The sequence below is a fragment of the Nilaparvata lugens genome, unplaced genomic scaffold (assembly GCF_014356525.2).
Source record: "Nilaparvata lugens isolate BPH unplaced genomic scaffold, ASM1435652v1 scaffold2584, whole genome shotgun sequence".
Lineage (NCBI taxonomy): Eukaryota > Metazoa > Arthropoda > Insecta > Hemiptera > Delphacidae > Nilaparvata > Nilaparvata lugens.
The window spans coordinates 22,006-45,183 of record NW_024090323.1 but is presented as its reverse complement, the minus strand read 5'-3'; the positions used below and the strand labels follow the sequence as shown (position 1 = coordinate 45,183).

General features: G+C 34.7%; 1 protein-coding gene across 7 annotated transcripts in view; it reads right to left on the bottom strand.

Annotated features, from left to right (window-relative positions):
* Positions 1-827: 827 nt before the first annotated feature.
* The window catches only part of LOC111045716 (receptor-type guanylate cyclase Gyc76C), a gene marked incomplete at its 3' end in the record, with an annotated part of 43,377 nt that continues 21,026 nt past the window's right edge, over positions 828-23,178 (bottom strand). For 6 of the 7 annotated variants that reach the window (XM_039444047.1, XM_039444048.1, XM_039444045.1 and 3 more), the window contains 13 exon segments: positions 828-998; positions 1,488-1,735; positions 3,454-3,672; positions 4,649-4,829; positions 6,361-6,514; positions 7,551-7,715; positions 8,941-9,172; positions 10,775-10,964; positions 12,166-12,385; positions 14,325-14,584; positions 15,807-15,920; positions 17,156-17,375; positions 20,678-20,790. In XM_039444047.1, the coding sequence (XP_039299981.1) occupies positions 828-998; positions 1,488-1,735; positions 3,454-3,672; positions 4,649-4,829; positions 6,361-6,514; positions 7,551-7,715; positions 8,941-9,172; positions 10,775-10,964; positions 12,166-12,385; positions 14,325-14,584; positions 15,807-15,920; positions 17,156-17,375; positions 20,678-20,786 (2,483 nt within the window). 7 annotated transcript variants of the gene reach the window in all.

The following is a 23,178-nucleotide window of genomic DNA, read 5'->3' as shown; positions in this document are numbered from 1 at the left end:
TATAACTATTATCTATAATTATTATATATATTATAATCTAATCTAATCTAAAAACTTTAAAGAATAATCTAATCTAATCCAAGAATAAAGGCCTATCTATCTATAACCACCAATAACATTTCAATATTCCTCATCATTTTCACTATTTTCCATTTATTCCATTCAAGATGCATGCATTTTTTAATTCTCATAATAATTGTTAATACTTTTTGATCGTAATGAACGGTTTTTTGTTCCTTCTTTCCTTTTTATAACTATTGGGTGTTCAACGGTTGCCTCCAAAGAGATTATACTCGAATAAATAAATGAATAAACTCATAAGATTATTTCAGTATGTAGGAGTTTCAAAACTCGCTTTTAATAGTGAACAAGGGTCAGGGATCAAAACCAAATCACAGTTTATTTACCAAAAGGAACACTTTCACTATAGAATAAATATTTATGATAATATAATTAAAAATACCAATTTAATTTACCCACTAAATCATTTAATAGTGAGAAGTTTATTGCTGTTTTATAATTGAGTACGTAGATTGAGAATAATAAATATAGCATTTATGGAATATATTGGAGACATCGTAGTAAAACGATAAGTAATCAAAATCGTTATAATTTTTATTTTACGTTACAAGACAACAGGGCAGATGATGATCTGTAGAGATATATTATGCTCAATAAAGTAAATGATAGGTAAATAAAGAATGAATATCAACAATTTAGAATGAAAAGCGAGGTAGTGGGAGTTTGTAGATTGGCGATTTATAAGGATCATGGTACGTTTTACGTGAGGTTATATGAAATGTATATATTTGAATTGTATGACTCACACTCCGCCGTCGGGATCCGAGTCGTTGGGATGGAAAGTGCCAACAATGTGCGTCTTGTTGTTGAGCCACTGCACCACGTGAATGTCAGACAGCCGCGTGGAGCGACCCTTGAACTGCACCCGGCCCGAAACACCCATAAAGTCTGTGTCCGCTATGAACTGCACCAGTAATCTGAAAATCAACAAAATCAATCAATGGTTAATTACTGAACGAGCTTAGCGTGTTCCTACTTTTGACTTGAAGCTCAGTCATTTTCCGTCTGTGAGTTTACGTGTATGTTTGACGATTACTTTGAATGCTTTCATCAATTAACTTCAAATCGGTAAAAGTGAGAAGAGCCATTCTCACTATATATGCATTTCAAGTAGAGAGTCCTAACCTGTATTCTATTAACTTAACTATGAGTATATTCATAGCTTCTCCTATGATGGTCGTAGAACGACTATAAACGACCTACTATAAACGTCGGTCGACTATCGGTAAGTGTGAAAGCGACCATTCCCACCTACATATTCTCATCTACATTTCAAGTAGAGAGTCCTATTCGGTATTCTATTTAATTCACTATAGTCAGCATATTTTCACTATATCTACATTTCAAGTAGAGACTCCTAACCGGGATTATAGTGTTTGATGAGTCTATTGAATGAGTCAACTCACTTGACAGTGTCCTCGTTGTGCAGATTGGACAGATATGACGAGTTGAGGTTGAGCAGTTTGTCGAGCGCCAGGGCGTAGGTCCATACGGCGTCGTAGGCATAGCCACTGTAGATGGACTCCTCGTCGCGATTCTTGGCCAGGATGTCGCGGTACTCCTTCTTCCACTCGCTCACCGTCCTGTTCTCCAGGGTGACGTCAGAGTCGCGGCCAAAGTGCGCAAACGTCAGACCCAGGTGGCCGTTGATCGCCTACAAAGTCAGCAACAAATAAATAATTAATATATTATTATTCGTTACAAGTGGTAATTGAGTGGAATATTTCTAATCGATTTATTAATTAAAGCCATCTAAATTCAAAATTTATAGTTTTCATGTTTATTTTGGAGTAATTTTTTTTAAATTGTACACGAGAAATTATAACCTTATCTTGGACTTTGTCACATATAAATTTGGAAGAAAAATAGCACAAGGACTACCTTATTATTTTATCTACCAATGTTATTACATTAGTGTCATTTGCATTGTAAGTAAATAAAATATATTATTAACAAATAGATAATCGACCATCTTTAAATAAACTGAAATTATCTACCTATATCCTATTGGTCTTTAAATACTAGTACCTTCTCAGTCGAATAAAATAACAAAATATACTCAATAACAATTTAAAACTATTAAAGAAAAAACCTAATGTGGAAAATAAACGTGCTTTGATTTGATTTTGATATAAAATTTTCCGTCTTACAACTCTACACAAAAATATACAAAAACCTGAATAAGAAAATGCGATATTGCATCATTGAATGCAGTTGAGAGTCCTTACTTGATAATAAATTTCACAAGTAAAATTCAAGTAATAAGATTTAGTAATATAATAATCTCTAGCAATACAATAAATTTCAGCCGGCTGGGTTGGTTTGGTGGTCTCAAAGGCAATTAGCTTACGTGGGTATAATCCGCAATAAATATGTATAAAATATTAATGTTGATGTAGAAGTAACTCAACAAACAACTGATCATGCGTTGTTGTGTTTTATACACAGCAGGTAAAAGTTTGAGAACGTCTCAATATTTTTTATGTGAGGATAATTTACCGGTAGGTCATTTGGGATCTAACTCTAATTTAAAATACTACTTTTCTGTGACCCTAAAATGTTTCTATGCCATTTTGAATGTAAAATCATTTATTTATTGGAAAGGTAGTCGGGTAGTCATGTTATATAGAATTCAATACAAGATTTTCAGAAAGATTGAATGGTGCAAACCGCAAAACACTTACCGTCAAATTATTCTTGAATATTAAATATCAAGCCGATCATAGATTTTTCACACACCATTTATGTCACATTTATGCACCATCTCAGTCTAAATGATGGTTGATTAGCTGTTGACCCGGAATTTAACACATCATAATAATATATTATGCTTAAAAACACTTCACTCACATGGGCTACTTTTTAACAAATTAATAAGAACAATATAAAAATCTTGAAGTACCCTTTATTTTTTTTTTAAACTTTAAAATAATTCAACAACTAGTTTCGACCCTAACTATTTCAAGTTGAAATTGACCTAAGTTAGGGTCGAAACTAATTGTTGAATTATTTTAAAGTTTTTAAAAAAATAAAGGGTACTTCAAGATTTGTATATTGTTTTACAAACAACTGATCATGCGTTGTTTTGTTTTATACACAGCAGGTAAAAGTTTGAGAAAGTCTCAATATTTTAATCTTCAATTATCTAAATCAATTATCTATTTTAATCATCAAGTACCTAAATCTTCAATTTCAACATGAAAATGACCTAAGTTAGGGTCGAAACTAATTGTTGAATTATTTTAAAGTTTTTAAAAGAATAAAGGGTACTTCAAGATTTTTATATTGTTTTTATTAATAGATTATGCGTATATTAAACCTAGTTTAGCGTTGAACGTTGAACGCTAATGATATAGTTGGGACATACTGTACCTTGATCATCTGGTCAGTGGTGCAGGAGACGTTCTCGTTGTTAACCTGGTTGTAGTAGGTGGTGTTGTACCAGTGCGGGTTCATCCACATGGGGAGGAACCACACATAGCCCTCGCGCGCAGTCATGCCCAGCTTGTACGCCTCACACATCGCGTCGCGCGCCGCGTCGTTGTAGATGTCAGCGATTATTATCTTCGCCTTCTTGATTTCCAACAGGTACTGTAACAAATAAAATCCAAATAACATACATTTCTATACAAAATCATATACCGTAGTACTGCTAATCCTCTAGGTTTTTCAGCAGAAGGAAAAAATAAGAAGAATAAAAAGAAGAAGAAGTAGTACGAAACCAATTGATTCGTTGAGTTCAAGCCAATCTAAGAATTGAATGAATGTATTTATTTCATTTATTAGAGCAAACAATACAATAGTTGGAAAAGAAACAACATGCATTTGCCCAAAACTTCTTCAAATTCCTTTTTGTCTAAAATTGTCCAAATATTATGTAGGTTATATCCATTTCAATTTATACACCAAATCATCAATCTGAATATACTAATCAGAATAAAACGAACAATTCAAAATTGAACGGTTTTCGTGAAATTTGCTGTCACAAATTTAAAAATGGCCGCCATTTTGAAAATTTACAACGACATTTTTTTTTCTAAGTTGAGTCTTTATAGCATGAATAAATAATAATAATAATAATAATAATAATAATAACCATATCTCATTCTCTATTCTATTCTATTTCACTCAAGTACTTGTAGAGAACAGTACTAAATGTTCTAAAGAGGAACTTAAGAATAATAAGGAAGAGGATATGAGGTGACAAATTTATTCAAAAACACACACAAAATAAGAACGAAATACAAAAATATTCATAATAAATAATGTACAAATATCAAATACAAAGTAACAGGCTTCGTGGTTGGGTGTGCTAAAATAGAGGAGGATTTTCAGGATTTCCAACTATAGTTAACCATGCACTAGGAAATCCTTCCATCCTTGAGAGTGTATAGAAGGAATCAGGATACGTGAAGGAAATATAGGTTTATGCCAGGATAGGGTGACGTTATGACTGAATGGGAGAAACCATAGGACCAGGAGATATCTATCCAAAAAATAGCACAGTATAGACTAAGAAGGAATCACTAAAAGGATCGGATTAACCGATATATTGTGTTGTAGGTACCTTCCGCATGGATCCGCGCTCCCGGTCGACGGGGTACTTGCGGTTGGACAGGAATCGCATCTTGTTCTCGGTGAACTTGTCCTGCAGCTTGGAGATGTATTGGCCGTACTTGGTGCCGTCCTGAGTGATGGCTGCCACCTGCTGCCACTTCATCTTCTTCATCAGCTGCATGTAAACAAACCTACCAAACAATATGCAATCCAACTAAACGAAATACTTCGTCAGCATAGTCAAGTCTGCAAGGTTTTAAAAACGTATGTATTTAATCTAATACCTAGATTGGATAGATTCGTTGCCCCGATCAATAATCTACAAGGGTCATTTTTTTCATCCTCCGATTGGCCAAAAATAAAAGACAACGAATGTATACAAAAGGATAATTTTTCCACCAAACGTTTATTACACTCCTTCAATGTTGTTTTCCATTACAAACTGCTTATCATTAAATCACTTTTTTGCTATTAACAAGAACGACTGGCAGTCAGATATTTTCCAATAAATGAATTAATCACTCACTGTGACAACGAGGTCTTTCGGCAGGTCCACCATCTTCCTGGTTTGTTACACTCATGATTATTTTCAAACATAATAATTGTCGTGAAGGTTGAGGCATTTTTCATACCAGAAGGGCCAGCCTACCCAAACCCTCTTCATAAAATGCTGCCGCCAAATGATTCAAAGTGAGGTATGACGTTGTTTTGGAGCTCCTCGGTAGTTTGGAAGCTCTGCACTCAGAGTCATGTATTGTGTTTGGGTAAGTAACTAGTGGTCAAGTCAGGTATGGAAGCTCTGCCCTCAGAGTCGTGTATTGGGGTTTGAGTAAAAGGTATAAGTTACTAGTGGCCAGGTCAGGTTTGCATGGTGGGTGATCGAAATTATCCCATTATCCCACTTGTTTTGCTGGAGAAGCCGTGTGATTACACCAGCACTGTGAGTCCGATTTGTCATGCATTACTACGATTCTGAAAGTCATTTCGACTGACGTTTTTCATTTTCCGAAACCATTCACCCACAACATCATTACTCATAACGATTCCTGCGTAAACTTGGAATATTTTTCTTTTGATTTATGCTGAACTATTGCATTTTGCTTGCAAAAACGAATAACGCTACTCAACTAGGCACTTGCGGAAGACTGGAGTGAGGTGGCTATGTTTTTGTGACTCAATAACTCGACAACAATTGACGATCTGTTGTTTCACAGGGCGTTTGTTCAGAGTGACATGTTCAGCTTTATGAAAGTCGCCCCCTACCGTTTGTCTTTGTCTTAAAATAGTAATCGGAAGTTGAAAAAAATGACCCTTGTATAATAAACATTATTCCACGAACGCAATTAAAACTATGCATTGATCATCATCCTAACCATTATCGACGCACAAGGTGTTGTTTTACTATGAATGATGCTCACATTGCCCCATAATGATTCCTAGCAAAAACTTGAGTAAAATGGAAGCTTGAAGCTTTAAATTGATTAAACTTTGATTTATGGAATTATTAGCATGGTATGAAAACCATCCTATTTTAAAACCCTACAGTTGCAAAAGATCTCATAATTTTCATAATTCTGTAAATAGAAATGATTGAATGATACTCACGTATACTAATAAATCTCTCCGATAGTTCGAAAAAAGTATCCCATTTCAATACCCTACAGTTGCAAAAGATCAAATAATTTTCAAAATTATAAAGAGAATTGGTTGAATGATACTCACGTATACTGATAATTCTCTCCGATAGTTCGAAAGAAGTAGGGATACTTGACGCGGTCGGAAAAGTTGGATCCTTCGGCGCTGTAACTCATGACGACTGTCTTGTAGATGGTGGCCACTCCTGCCAGCGGCTCCACTGAGTCCGAACAAGCTGGACCTGTCACACACAAAGTCAACAAATCCTAAATTAAATCACTTCATTTAAAACAATCATTTCAAATTGACAATATTAAAATAAAGCAGAATGTTATAAAGTGAAGTGAATTATTTACTATGCACTACCATAGAGAAAAGATAGCATACGAAGGTATGATACTCCTCTATGGTACTACTCAACTTTTGAGCTGAGTAGTGAGAGAATACCATTGGTTGTTATGGGAGTGTTCAAACATTGGCAGACTGTAAACAATCCTATAAAAACTAATGGTATTCTCTTCCTGCTCTTCATAGCAGAAATTCACTGGAATGCAGTGCTTTTCTCTGCTGAAAAAAGGATTCAAATGCATCAACATAGAGTCCAAAAATGTTATTCTTGTTCAGCTTATAGGTTAACTCGAATCCATTCCAATCAAATTTCTGCTAAAAAGTTGACTAAGAGATTTTTCAAGAATGTTGTCATCAGGATTTAGAAATAAGGTTGTCATTAGTTCAAGCTAGAAATAATAATTTTGTGATATATTGTTAATAATCATTTTATTAATAGATTCAAGCCAGAAATAATCATATTTATAGGATATTATTAATAATTATTTCATCCATGCTATCCATCTATGATGCTGGTAGTACCATAGATTTTTCTTTTATTTTTGAAATCTTTATTTTGGCCTAATAATAATTGTGACATGCTTGAAGAATTTATTTTGAATGTTTCGTTTCATGGCAACAATCTAAAGTTGTTTTTTCAATTTATTTACTAGGTACATATAAATACCAGCACAAATCATATACATCGATTGGCAAAGGACAACAGGCTAAGCCTAAAAAATTTGATTGCATTTTTTCCAAACATTTAAAAAATTGATTAAATATTCTACAAATTATGATAGAACAAATTCTTATAAACTCGTCAATTTACCAGTCACTTTTCTATTTCAACAAAGCCGTGTAAAAAGTATTCCAGTTCACATAGAATATTTTTATTTTTTCGTGAGAATCCTGTAATAGAAGGGTAACATATATGGTGAAAATCTCACCTAAAATGCCAGCCAGTTTGGGGAATCGATCAGCTTTGATGAACTCAACGAAACTCTTAATGACGGCATCCGAGCGACACTTGCCATCCTTGGGAAGAAGAGTCAGTTTGTAGCCGCTCAACACCGAACTGTTGGCATTCACTGCGTCTACCGCCATCTTCGACGCTGCAATTACAACCGTTCATGTATAAATGAAATCAAATTCAAAACAGTAGCTGAAGCGTGGATGTCATTTTTGTAGAAGTAAATTGTCAAAGTTTGGAAGATTTTTGAATTGATACTGCTTCCGATCTACAAGAATTTGGAATTCTCATTAAGTAGCAATGTAATAATAATTAAATAATCAAACAAATAACTGGCTGATGCTGACAATGCTCAGCAGGATACTGTGTTATAATATCAGCAGATAATTGATAGACTGAAAAATAGAAATTGATTGAGTACCTACACAAGAGACTAGTGTGTTGTTATGAACTATTAAAATATTACTGTAGATACATTACATTATTGAAAACAATATAAAAACGAAAAGTACCCTTTTGAATAAAAGAATACATTTTGAACTTTATAGCATTTCAAACAACTAGTTTCGGCCTACTTTGGCCATTTTCAAGTTTGAATACAAGAATAAACGAGTTGATACATTATCTAATATCAACTTGTTTATTCTTGCATTTAAACTTCTTGTTTATTCTTGCATTTAAACTTGAATGACCAAAGTAGGCCGAAACTAATTCTTTGAAATGTTTTTAAATGTATTAAATAAAAAGGTACTTTATGTTTTAATATTGTTTTTAATAATTTTAATAAAGTGGTCCATATAAGTGAAGTGATTTTATACATTACATTATATTAGTAGACTATATTACCTACTTGCATCATCAATACTATGTGGAACATTTTTATACACTTTCAAATTAATTGTAGAGTAGAATTAATTGACTGAAAAAAGAATAGGCCTAATCGATTATTCTATTTCACATTGAATAGTCACGTTGATAACTTCGTATTGAATACTAATTCATTTTGCAGTCAATTAATTATTCCTACTCCACTGTTTATTTAAATAGTGTATCTTATTCTACAGTGGAAAATCTCAAAAAAGTGGATCAACAACATCATTTATTAGCTCTTTCAGTTAGTAGAGCTAATTATGATGATGGAAGGAACCAATTAAACGACATTCTCTCAAATAAATTAGAGATTTTTTTTCAAAATCTCCTAACTAGAATTTTAGTTGAAGAATTACTCTGATATCTAATAACAATAACCTAACCGAGTTATAGTAGGATTCACTGAGAAATGTCAGTATTGGTTGAATGGGAAACATCAATGTTGTAGGTAAGGAATCCTGACATAAGTTGATCTCACTATAGAGTATGTGACTCACCCCACAGTATACCCTGGCCGTTGTACTCAGGTATGAGCACAGGGAATATGCCGCCAATGTACAATTCGCTGACGTCGACAGTTTCGGCTGTCCAGCGCTCGTAGACAGCGAGGTTGTCGCGCATCCAATCACAGGCCACGTCGTAGATGCCCCTACCCAACGCCAGGCCGCGCTCGTATCGCTGCAACAGGTCGCGGTAATCGCTCGCCTTAAACTCCATGTTGATCAGTGCCTGTCCCCACAACCACAATAAACGAAATCAACATTCTGTGCAAAACTATGATGATAAAAGAGACCAATGTTATTGGTATGTGTATTGATTTATATGTACCCAATGATTGAAAGACACCAATATGGAAAGCAATAATTCATTGATGATACCTAGATAATAGATGAAATACCCAAAGTGAGATTTAAGTTATGGAGTAAGCATCTGTTGTGAGCTTATTCCATTTAGGGCCGGTTTCCGAGCTCGGGATTCAGCCAACTTCTAGACTTTAAACAGCTGGAGACAGAAAATTGGCTTTCCGAAACGGGGCGTAGTCTCAGCTTTTATGATAATCTTCATTTTCTCATTTCTATAATTGGAAACTTTCTCCCTTGACGAAACGAAACATTCCTAAATAATTCAAAATAGCTAAAACTTTACACTATTCTCTTTATTTTATTCTGTGTTCAATTTTCTAGTTTTTCGAAATTTAATTTAAACGTGCACTGCGACTATGCTTCGTTTCAGAAAGCCAATTTTCTGACTCCAGCTGTTCAAAGCCTAGAGCTTAGCTAAATCCCGAGCTCGGAAACCGGCCCTGGATAGCAAATGGAAATGTATTCCTGAGTTTTGGACTAGTATGTCATTAGACGAATCAGATCCTTTGCAAATCCGCACTGCTGCTGAACTGTCTGTATGGAGAAATTATGGACTAGCAGAATATTTTACCTCGAAAACACATTATTAAATAAGGAGAAGAACTATTTTTTCTTGGTGAATATAATTGGTGTGAGACATAATCGACTATTATTAACAAGAATCAACTATAAGAGAAAAGAAACATGGCAATTATACCGCCCTATCCTTTCCACTGACTTTAAAACGTGAATCTCTCCCACATCAAAATCAGAAAGTACTCGATGATTGTACAAATATGAAAAACATCACCATTCAATTATCCAAAGACATGAATTATGCAGTGATTGTAGGATTCGAGTGAGCTAGAACTGGGAAAACTAAATTATTTTGGATAATTTGATGTTTCAGTGCCAGCAAAACCATAGTTTGTGTGCTGGTGAAAAGAAACAATCACTGTCAAAGTAACAAAACCTATTTATTTGCATTACAAAAAAATATTCAGTAAGAGAACAATATGGAGTTTACTTGAGATTGAAACCTAAAAGCAACTAGAAGAAACTAAATAGTTCAGGCAGATCACTCCACTCAGTATCACAGTAGGCTACATCAGTGTATCACTTAGGCTAGGCACACACCAGTTAGTCAAGACAAGACAAGACATGATCAGACAAGTTTAGTCACAATATTTCACATTGTTGCTTAAGACGCAACACACACTGATTAGTCATTGCAATTAGACATGTCTTCATAAGCAACAATGTGAAGTATTGTGACTAAACGTGTCTGATCATGTCTTGTCTTGACTAACTGGTGTGCGCCTAGCCTTCCAGTAAGTAGGCCTACAGTCACAGTCATCATAAAGATAAGATTATATTCTTGTGTAGCGCCTCATAGACTATTCTAGGATCACAAATTCCTTTGCAAAGTGTCTCAGAGTCTGAAGTAATACGAAATCTAAGAAGTGGTTTACATGAACAGGTTACTCACATTATGTATATAGGGCCCAGCCTTATCGAGCCTTGACCAGATGATCTTGACGAGTCGATTGAGGTCGTACTTGCAGCCGTCCGCAGCCGTCGACGACAGCGATTCGCACGGCGGGAACGCAACCGAGACGTAGCGGTCGTCCTCGGGCACGACCAGTCGCGATGGCGTCCAGTGCAGGAACACAAACGACCTGAAAATCAAATTTAATTACGGTATTTCTCATTCTCGCACACAGGCAGTAATGCCTGTGCGAGAGTAAATATTTCTTAATATATATTTGTATATCTGCTGTCATTTCTGTGGTGCTGACATTGTCTTATTTTTATTGTAAAGTGTATTCTTATTTTATGATGTAGGCTACCACTGTAATTGCTTGTACGACTTATGAAATGATAACTTTTTGAATTGAATTTGAAATTGAATCTTCTCATGCACATTAGAAAAATATAAATATCAGAGGAACCAAGCTTCGCTTCAAAGTACAAAGGAATGATAATGTATAAATTATTATTAAGAAACCATACAAAATATATACATGCATCATAACCTCGCTTAATATATTATGAGTAATAGGAAATAGTTTTGCAATAAAATTGTCTTTCTTTTTCTTCAATTTCTTTTTCGAGAAATGAAACTGCAACAGAGAAGCAACACTCCTGCAGTATATGACACGACAAAGTACAGTATTGTAATTCAATGTTACTAATCTACTCCATATACACATACACAACAGACAAGATAAGACAACAAATTACACAAAACATAGCCTACATGAAGCAAAAATCATGTTTCAAGTAAGTCCGCTAATTTTTATGGAATAAAAAAAATAATCTTTGAATTCTCTGTGTTACGGTCACCGAAGCAACTGGTTGGCGGTAACACTCTGTTCTTTTAAACTCATTCAAGCCCTCAATTTCTCTAATGTGAGTTGGGAGTGCATTAAATATTATTATTCCCATATAAAACGGGCTACTCTCCAGCAGACAAAGTTCAAAAAACGAAGTATGCTGAATCAAAACCTCAATTTGCTGTGAGCAGGAGCAGAGGTGGAGCGAATTTTGAAAATCTTGGAAGGTCCTGAGGCAATTTTTTTGAAAATTCAACATTGGGATGTTCAGAGATTATGCATTAAAAAGGACAAATAGTTGTAGTTGTCTATACTATACATGTTTAATTTTGACATTATTGTCTCCTAGTACATTCGAATTTTCATATCATAAACCTACTTTGTTCCAAATTTCGTAAGAGTCGTTAGAGCCGTTTTCGAGATCCGGTCACATACATATATATAAACATATAAACAGAAATGTTCGTACATGCGTACGCTTTTGATCAGATGAAAAAGTCGCTGGTTCTTGATGCCTTAAACATTCTATTCAGTCATGTCTCACCTTCGATGCGGTCCGTGTAGCAAGGCCTCGTCCGACAACCACCGGCTTTCTTCTAGTGCGGCCTTGTCCGACCGTCGTTGCCGTGCGTGTAGTGCGGCCTCTTCCGTCTCCAGCGCAGTGTGCATGTCTTGGACCGCACTCTCCAGGTTGTCTCCCACCCACAGCACTTGCACGAACAGGCCCAGGTGGTTGATGTGCTCCACTACAAAACTGGTTGCATCTAACCAACAAATAATAAAAATTCTATTAACATTTAATTTATTCTATTTCGAGTGAGCATTAAAGCTGGATTCCTCTATCAGTATCAGTCTCCGTGTGAGGTTCAGTTAAATTTTATTTCATAAGTTCTAATACACGCTTGACCGGGCTCAGGGTGAATAGACCCAATAGAACTCATTAAAACCAGACACTGACTCTCACACTGATATGTGTGAATCCGCCTTTAGCATTAACATCTTCTTGAAAATCTATTCGCTTTCTCAGTAGCCTGACACGTGAAAAGTAGGGTTTTTTCTGAAACATTTTTGATAGATTATTTTAACCTATTAGTCGTGACCCCGGGTCCCAGGGACACATGCAATTTTTGTTTTAATTATAAGTTTGCTTCCGTTTGCTTTACTGTCTATTGTGACCCATGTAAATTCATGTCAGTAGAAACCAATGAACTTCAGGTGATCCCAGGAATACAAAACCTCCCCTAAAAGTGAACTTTATGAGACCTTTTATATTTTTAATATTTCTAGTAGTGTTTCATGTAGGTTTTAGGATTTAACAGTATTCATCACTATAATTTCATAAGTCTTGCAAAGATTGTGCAACATGAAATTGAGGGTAGGGTAAAAACACCCTAAGAGTGAGCTATGACCTTCCAATTTTTTTCCTATCTTTCTAGTAGTGTTGCATATAAGATCCATCATAGTATTCATCACTATAATTTTTTCTTCACTTTATATAAAATGATAACCAAACGTTACTTTTCACTACCCTAAAAATGCGAGGTTTCACAAATTAATTTTTATAATCATAATAAAGATTGATTTCTGCTTTACCTAAGTGCTCAATGCGTTCATCAATAACCCTTGGACCTATTGGAATCATAGAATAACATTACATCTTGAAATATATTGAAATATTCAACATGAAAGAAGCGGGTCCCTGGGGCCCAGGGTCACGACTAACGTCAGAAAAATATAGGGTCACGACTAGAAGGTTAAAAATTTATATTTTTTACAACTATTTGATAACTCCTTGTCACATTTCTTTGTATCATATTATCAATATCATAATCTACATCAGTAGAGTGTTAATGGAAAAGATAGTCTCATTATGTTAGATGAATTGGATTTATCGTCATAAATACGAAATACTTATATATTCTGTTGGCAACCGGTGCAAGTCTGAGTTGGCAAGAGACAGACGGGTTGAAAATGCTAGTTTATCAATAACAAAAATATGCACCAGCCACGTTTAACGGTAAACTACGATTACATGATCGCGTTTATTATAATGTGTCGGGTTAATTATCATTGCGGGTTTAAACCACCAGCTGATCTATCTCCGTTTGAACCGAGATGGCACATAAATTGCCTCATGGTTATATTCAATACAATGTGTTTCATTCGGGGTTTAAACGAACAGCTGATCAATCTAGCCTACGTTTAAACCGAGATGTGCCTCACGCTGGGCGTACACTGGTTAGTCGAGACAAGACTAGTCACGTTTAGTCACAATACTTCACATGGTTGCTTATGAAGACATGTCTAATTGCAATGACTATTCAGTGTGAGTTGCGTCATAAGCAACAATGTGAAGTATTGTGACTAAACTTGTCCGATCATATGTCTTGTTTTGTCTTGACTAACTGGTGTGCGCCTAACCTTAAGCTGCATACAGACTTAAGCGCCGCGATAACGCGCATGTCACTTTTCATCAGCAGATTATATGTGTATTTGTACATAAACAGTGAAGTACAGATTTAATAAGCGTTGCATCAGCTGATGAAAAGAGAAATATGCGTGTTCGTGGTGCCCTAGTCTGTACGCAGCTTTAGAAGTGAACAAAATTGAGTAAAGATTTAAATCAAAATTGTAACTAATTAAAATGACTATAAAATTAGTTTGGTTTGAGTTTATTCTCTACTTTGTGAACAAGACTCGTACCATAATGTGAGGTGAGTAGCAGCGCACACTGATGCTGGCGGTTGACACAGCGCTTGGGCGTGAAGACGCCATCCTTGCAGACGTCGGCGTCACAGAAATATTTGCCGCTCGTGGCGTTCACTGCATAGCGCCGTCGCAACGCCTCCAACTCGCCGGCGCCGACGGCGAATATCGCCGAGCTGTTCGGCGACTGAAGCACCGAGTAGTGGTCCATGGTCGGCGTGGCGCCTAGGTGCCGGCGCGGGAAGAACCACCCGAATCTAGAAAACCGCAAACAAGGACATCCATTAATTTATAGACACAAAGTTGAGTTTATTTTTCACAATTTTCACATAAAACTACAAGAAAAACACTACCTACTTTAGTAATGTATGAAAAGTCGCCTTAATTATAAACAGATTCAATTTAATCACATTGTTACTGATTCAATCATAAAATGACTGATAACATGATATAAGTACCCTAAACAAAATTTTATTTATTTATCGATATACATATACATATAAATATTGGCAATATATTGGTATATAAATATATACAATTAAAATATTGGTGAATACATTGCTATTACCGAATTACAGAAGATTTTATCATAAACTTAATAATTAATTTTTTAGAAGCAGCAAATAGTTATGAGAATGGAGTTCAGTTTCAGTTCAATTGTCAATAGACCGACCAGGAGTCCACTCTCTTGGACACTCTGTGGTAAGGCATTGAAAACTTTCTTGATCATGTAGTAGGGTCCTTTCTCAATCAAGGTGAGTATGCCCTGGAGACCCCACTATTGTATATTATATGCATGCCAAACCTCTCCATCCTCAAGGTTTTTTGTTTCCAAAACTAAAAATAGCCAGCTCTAAAAAATGAATAATTGAAGCTGTAAGAAGGCTACGTTCCCTAAATCTGGGTCACCAGGATACCTATCAGATACGACAAATCATACAATGACTACTGAGAGAATAATATGAAGGATTTTCATTCATTATAGAGACAATCATTATACAATGATTAGGGGAAACAATATTCAAACATCATCAGGCTGATGACTCACTGAACAAAATTACTAGGTTAATTGGTGCATTGGAGGTAGCAGCGGCCAAGGCTATAATATAGACACTTCTAATATCGTGCAGTTAGAAATGAGATAAGATGATAACAGTATAGAAGAAGGGGACTTTAGGTAGGAACTACTTTTGATAATTTGGCAATGATATGAGGACATATTAAAGAAATCCATCTAATTGTCTTTTTCTCTTTAGGGCTACTTTTGAATATAAATAAAAATTGAAATCCAAGTACCCTTTTTAAATTATTTAGACTTGATAATGGCATTAAATAGACAAAACATGTCGTGACTATGTCACTTGGATTTCAATTTTTATTTATAAAGAAATCGATTATAAAATCAGATGGAACGCTGCTCCCTCAATTAGTGCTAACCCCAGTTGGTTATTCAGCTTAGAAGATCATTATTTGAATTACCTTCCAGGAGGTCCAGAGTTACCAGCTTCCCTGAAATGGTCATGAACTTTCTGTGAGTACAGACTCGTTTCGGGCGGCAACCACAGCTCCAAGTTCGCTATCACGTCTGGTACTCTGTTAACACAAAATAAAACCATGACAATTATCTACACAACTTTGAATGAAAATCGAATCACTGCTTTCCAATGAATTTTGGCTCACTCGTTCACACATTCTCATTCTGTCAGCTCATCCACAAACAAAAAAAATATTTTGTAGAACAAATCAATATTGATGTTATGGAGTCTCTTCAAAGAGCTTGAGAATACTGTCAATTCCCCTACCGTATACTTAACGCTTCAATCTATAGTTCTTCTATCCAAAATCCAATGAATTTCTGCTCAGCTTCTACTTATGATGTATAATATGGAAGAATAATTACAATTATTTCAGAAAAAGTTCTCCCTTTCACCACTCACTTATCTTCTGAAACAAAAACGTTTCTAACTTGTCGAAAATTTGATACTGTATGCTATACAGTAGGCCACTACATCAATCATGTGTAATATGAGTATAATTTGTAACTTTTCTTATATTATTGTAAGGTGGTTTCATTATCAAAAAATTCGTCAATTCTATAAAATGCCCCTTTTGCCAAATATAAATTAATGATGAAATCACCTTACAATAATATAAGAAAACTTACAAATTATACTCATATTAAACATGATTGATGTAGTGGCCTACTGTATAGCATTTTAATATTTCATGCTTTCATTTTATACTTTGACGATACACTATTTGATACGATTAACATTTTGTACAACAATGTGTAAATAAAGAGTGTGATTTGATTTGATGTTTTCTATTGAGACTCTCTTTAAACTGGCGGCAATCCTAAATCTACAGAGTGAGTTATATGTGTGGAAACCCTTCTATAAGTTGGAGACTGTTAAATATATAATACTGTAACTTTCATGATAAGTTATTGGTCAAATATTCAACCTTTTGATGTACAAATGAATTTCAACCCCTTAAAAGGGTGACATAAGGGTTCCCATACATAAGACTGATTCTGTATATAAAGATAATATGAGATCAATGCTTCTCATTCAAGATTCAACTTACGTTGAAAATTCAAAGTGAATCTCGCAAACTTGCTATAGAGTCGAATCAATTCGAAATTGACGAACTTATTAGTTATCACAAGATATAGTGAGAGTTGAATTAAAAATATTGAAAAATCGGTAGACAAAAGACATTCATACCGGTCTTTTGATATGAATAACTTATTGATATAATAATCGGAAGATAAAAGACATTAATACCGGGTCTTTTGATATGAATAACTTATTGACGATATAACTCACGAGTCGATACTGTTGGTAGATTCGGTGAGACGCGACAGGTAGTGTGTCGTGTTGAAGTTGTCGCGGCTGACAAGCAACTCCACGCCCTGGTAGCCCAACACCTCCTGCACGTAGATGGCGAAGATGTGCGTCACCAGCTGATGCGTCACTCGCTGCGACATCTCCATCCGAAACTTGATGATCTCGCCGTTGCTCATCAGATGACGCGCCGGCACATCCACTAAACACAACCAATTCAAATTAAATTCCATCAGTATTTCTATTCGCAAAGTATAAAATAATAATTGCACTTGGTGATCAAATAATGGAAAATTAATTCTAATGAATAATTTTGTAACTTGAATTAGTAAATGAATGAATGATATTACACTTAATAAGTCTAATATTACATAACAGAAGTTGCCGGCCGGGTTGGTCTCTAGTGGATATGCAGCGTTACAAACTTCGGTCTGCTAGCACCGCCTGGCTCGTGGGTTCGAATCCCGCCGATGGCATAGACGTTTAATCATTTAATCAATTCAACAACACACTTTCCATTACTCAACGCACAAGCAAAAAGCTCATGTGGGCATCATCCGCAATTTAAAAAAGTTAGGATCAAAGCTCTATAGTGAGGTCCACGTTATAATGGCAGTGATGAAAGATAGGAGAACAACTGCCGATCCTTTTTCTTTTTAATGCTTCCTATAGACGGTAGCTGATACAGATATATTTATGTAATATTGACTGTTCATTCTCGTTTAAAATGATCAATTATATTTTATTAAGCAAGAAATTATATTTTTCAATAATTTCAAAATGAATAATCATAATTAAAACAAAATATTTTGTTAATTAATTCTACATTGTTAAAAGACGATCTGACAACAGAGCAAAGCGAGAAAGAGATAGTGATATCTGCTTTGTTGAATGATAGACTAGGATAGCAATACCATTGCTATCATTATAACGTGGACATCACTATAGTAATGTATGATTCAGAGATATCGACAGGTTTCTCCTTAGAACTAGATTCTATCTACAGTATATTACCTGAGGTTAAGCAGGGTCAATCTTTTCAGTAGCAACATTTTTAGTGGAAAATTGGAAATTATGTTTCTAATAGGTATACTTTTTTCAATTTACCGGTAAGTATTTTTCATCTTTTCGAAAATCGATTTTGACTGTGCCATTATGTCATTCACAATAACAATCCGGCAGAACTACTTGTTAATAATATTAATTTAAACATCAAGAAACAAAACTAAGCTTCACAAATCTTTGATAAAATTATTAAGAGAATAAATGATTTTGCAAGAACTAGAGAAACAAATAAAGGGAAAGAGGTTTTGAAAATAGATTAATAGGTTTCCTTGAATGTAGAATATTTATCCTCTCTTCTGTAGAATTTGGATTATATATAATTAATGCCATCAAGATCAAGTCATGTTGGGTTTTAGATAAAAGCACAATATTTGACGTTTTTTCTTGAATAGTTTTATTCATATAACTTACAATTAATGATAATGTTTCGAAACTACAATGAAGATATCAAAGTAGAAATCATGATTTAGTGTTCATTTAAAAAATCCATATTCCACAAATATCAGTGTTTAAATCATCAGAATTAGTATCTATTCCAAAATAACCACATACAAATTTAACAATGGAACAGTGATATTTGAAACTTTCTTCAAACTATTTTTACTCAATTACTGGCCACTTATTGCAGTTAATTGTTGGATATTTAAAGAAATGAGCACCAAAGCAACCATCTTAACTTACAGCCTTTTCTCTTGTAGACTGAACATTTTTCTTCAAGTAATATTTAGAATGTAAACTATTGTAACTTCATCGAAAGTAGAGTTTCTCAAATGTTTACTGTCGGGGAAAATTATTGTGAATGTTTTATTCATTTACAAGGTATTGACGCATTCGTTTGAAACTAAGTGTTGTTGATTAAGACAGTACAGGTCATCAAACAGAAGGTCAAAAAACTTCCTCGGCTATCGTGAGATTCACTTTTAACTGTCAGCATTACTTATAAATTAAATCAATGCTTTTTATTCAACAAAAATGCTGACAATGAATGCCACCATAGAAGAGATTGCTTGCCAAACATGATAACTTTGAATATTTTCTCTCAATTTTCCACTGCTCAATCCGTTTGATTTCAATACGCCTATTTAATATATTATGATTGATAATGTTCAAATTGATAACTTAGATTGATGTTTATAATCAGTAAACATCATCATTTCTTGAACTTAATTGGACTTGAATCGATGAAGTGAAAACTTGAAATATTTTTTGGAACATCACTCTATCAAAATTCGATAAAGGAACAGTTTTGGGTAAGTACCTGATGTAACTTTTCCAATAGTATTTCTATTTGTAAATGAATAGGTGGATAAATATGATGGGCCTACCTCATCATTACCAAAACTTGAAGTTTCTAAAATTAAGTTACCATGATTTTCCACTTTCCTCGAAAATAGTTCACTTTATGGTACGGCATTTTAACGCTTCTAAACTAGTTCTATAAAACACATTCTCCTACATTTCTTATACGGTATCTCTATCAAGTCTTCTCAGACTGCCTGTGATATAGTAGAACTGATAGCAAATATTCATATTAATTCAGACGAATTGAAATTATTGCCACAAATCACTGTATATTGAGAAATTGAGATACAATTCCCCGTTTCTACACCTTACAGCTACACACCATGATCAATCTCTAAATCAATCGTTTTCAATTATCAATCTCTGAATCAATCATTTTCAATTATCAATCTCTAAATAAATTATTTTCAATTATTAATCTCTGAATAAATCATTTTCAATTATCAATCTCTGAATCAATCATTTTCAATTATCAATCTCTGAATCAATAGTTTTCAATTATCAATCTCTGAATCACTCATTTTCAATTATCAATCTCTGAATCAATCATTTTCCATCTTCTTAAGCAGCTGGATTCCCACATAATAGTATCTGTCCCATACCCAGGTAATAGTGAACGTTTACCGTACACTGAAAATATGATTCTTATGAGTTCTAATGCGACTATTCATAATTGCTCGGCTGGGCTGATAGGAAATAGTCACATATAACTCATAGAGTTGATATATCCACTGTACCGGACACGTCCACTGACACGGATATGTGGGAATACAGCTTTAGTGAGATTCACTAAGCATATAAGTCAATAAACCCTTTTCCAATACTACTCTTAGATTTGTTTATTAATAGGTGAATGAATACCATTTTTCTTATACCTTATACAAGTATTCCCATGATATTTTTACGAAATCGTTATTAGTTTTCAGTCTTATTTCAATCGCTCTAACTGTATTTTGTAGAAATTGGATCCAATTTTGAGCTTTAAATCCCCAAACTCTTCCATGAGTTTTACAAGAATTTTCAATGTTTTTATCCCAGTTTTTCTAACGGCAACAAAGTAACTCCATTTTCCTTACACCTTTTCCAAGTATTACCATGCTTTCCACAACATTTACATTTACAGTGGTTTTACTTTACCTGTATTTTGAAGACATTGGATGCGTTTTGGGAGGTTGGGTGTGGTTGCAGTGGCTCCCCCCTCCCACGCGGCCATCACCAGCATCAAAATCACCAGCCAATCACGCATTTTCCTGAAATCAAAGCAATTTGAAAATAAAACAATCATTTTCAACAATCCAAGATCAATATTTACCATATTAAATCACAAAGCATTTGAAGCAAAATGAAAACTATTTATTAACATATACTAAAGATACCGTTTACTATGTATTGTAGTATTGTATGTCACTGATATTAATGTCTCTTCGTCAGTATCAAGGTAACTAATAATCTAAAGGCCCAATTCTTAAGCGATGACTGTAGCCGCGCGACTATAGCCCGACTATAACTCTGTATTAACGGTAATAGTCCATCACTACCTATTATTGTCATCCATTGACGACTACAGAAGTTTATTATAGTCTTTACAATCGTCGCTTAGGGATTAGACTTTTTGGGCCAAGCCACATGAGGAGTTTTTCAGACGAATCTGCAGGGCAGATTGGCTGATTATCAGCTGATTACCAAACGTCAAAGCAATCAGTCAATCGAAGAGCTTCCTGCCCTGCAGACTCGGCTGAAAAACGCCTCATGTGGCTTGGCCCTAAGAGCTTAGGCCCGGTTGCACAAAAGCCGGTTAAATTCCAACCGGGATTAATTCCATGAGGACCAATCAGAGAAGACTTTTTTGAAAAGGCGGCTTCTCTGATCGGTTTTCGTTGAATTAACCACGATTAAATTTAAACGGATTTTGTGCGACCGGCAGTTACATTATAATATCAGTTTTGACTTGAATTTGATTAGAAATCCCAAATTTGTCTGTCTTTATATTATTCTCACTTATAACCCAACTACAGAGACTTGAAGTCCATAAATAGGTGTATGAGCTATTAACTCGAATGCTTGAAAAACTTACCACAGTGTTCAGCATAATATTATGCTGGTTTTGATGAATAAAAGTTCTGAATATGAATTTGTATTGAATTTAACAGAAAAGCCTGGATAATCTGTCCCCTACAGGACGGGGACATGGCCGGGACACAAGAAAGGATTAACTAAATTATTGAAGAAGAAGAAGAAGAAGAAGAAGAAGAAGAAGAAGAAGAAGAAGAAGAAGAAGAAGAAGAAGAAGTTGGATTAGCGAGGTTCCACAGTGAATATGATTCGCTGACCCAGAACAGTAATTGTCATGCTTTTCAGTTAGATTCGCTTACAGTCAGCATCCGAATGTGTGTCTGCGAAGCCCGAATCAATGCATGAGGCGCCAGGTCGACTCAATTCTATTCATCTCAATAGTCACATTCACTTGAAACGGTCAGCTTTGGTTGAATAGGAATCATCGATATTTTCCTATAAGGAATGCTGACTGTTGAAGTCAATCTCACTATAAAACATTATGTTTTGGCCGTTTTCTTCCCACTATTTCCGCTGTTGCCCTTTTCTTCCTAGTTCCTCCATCCGTTCTCCTATTCATCTTATTTTGCTCACAGTTCTCTTTTCTTCACAGCTTTTATGAAATCTTATAACAATTTAAAATTTAAATCCATTTTCCCAACCCAACCACACAGCACTCATCTTCATCTCCACTATTTATTATTCACCCTTTTCTCCATTCTCTAGATTTTTCCTTCTTATTATCCTCCTTTCTTTTATTCATATCCTCAAACACGGAACTTTCTTCTCCAGCTTTTATATATAAATATAATTTATTTTCTACAATATATCAAAATAGTTGTGTTAACAAATCTCTTCCAAAATTACTCCTAAAATTTAATAATTGTTTATTCTTTTTCTCACATTCAAGCAGGAATCCACGAACTTCTTTTTCTCTGAAATATTCGTCTGCCTCTCTCTCTATCACCCTCTCTCTCTCTCTCGCCCCCTCCCACAGTCGTGTGTTGATATTTTATATCCTTTTCAGAGAATCGACAATTATTTGGTTAAACACCGCCGATCTACGAAGTTAGATCACAATCATACTATGCTTATTCAAGAATAATCAGCATTACCGTCATTTTATGTAAATTAGTGTATAAGCCAATAAATATTGTAACATACATAAATAAAGAACTCTAATCTAATCTAATCTCTCTTGTTTTCCTCATCTCTTCTTTCCCATGGCAGCCTAATTGATATTATCATAGATAAAACAAACTTTAATGTATTTTATCTATGATATGAAAAAGACGCGAACTTTCCCCTTTCTCCTGTTTCCTTTCACTTTCATGTTTCCTTTCTTTCTCCTCTTTGAAACTCATACTAGATTCTTCTTAATTTCCTTTTAAACTTGCTTTCTCTCAATTCTTTCTCTATTCATATTTCTCTCATAAACCTACTTGAAAGCAATCTCTCCACTTACTACTCCTCAACGCTAAACCTATTCAACCGAAGATCTCAATATTAAAATAAGACCATCCCGCTCACATTATTTCATTTTGCGGAAATAACTTAATTATTTCTATCCCTTTACAATATTTTCG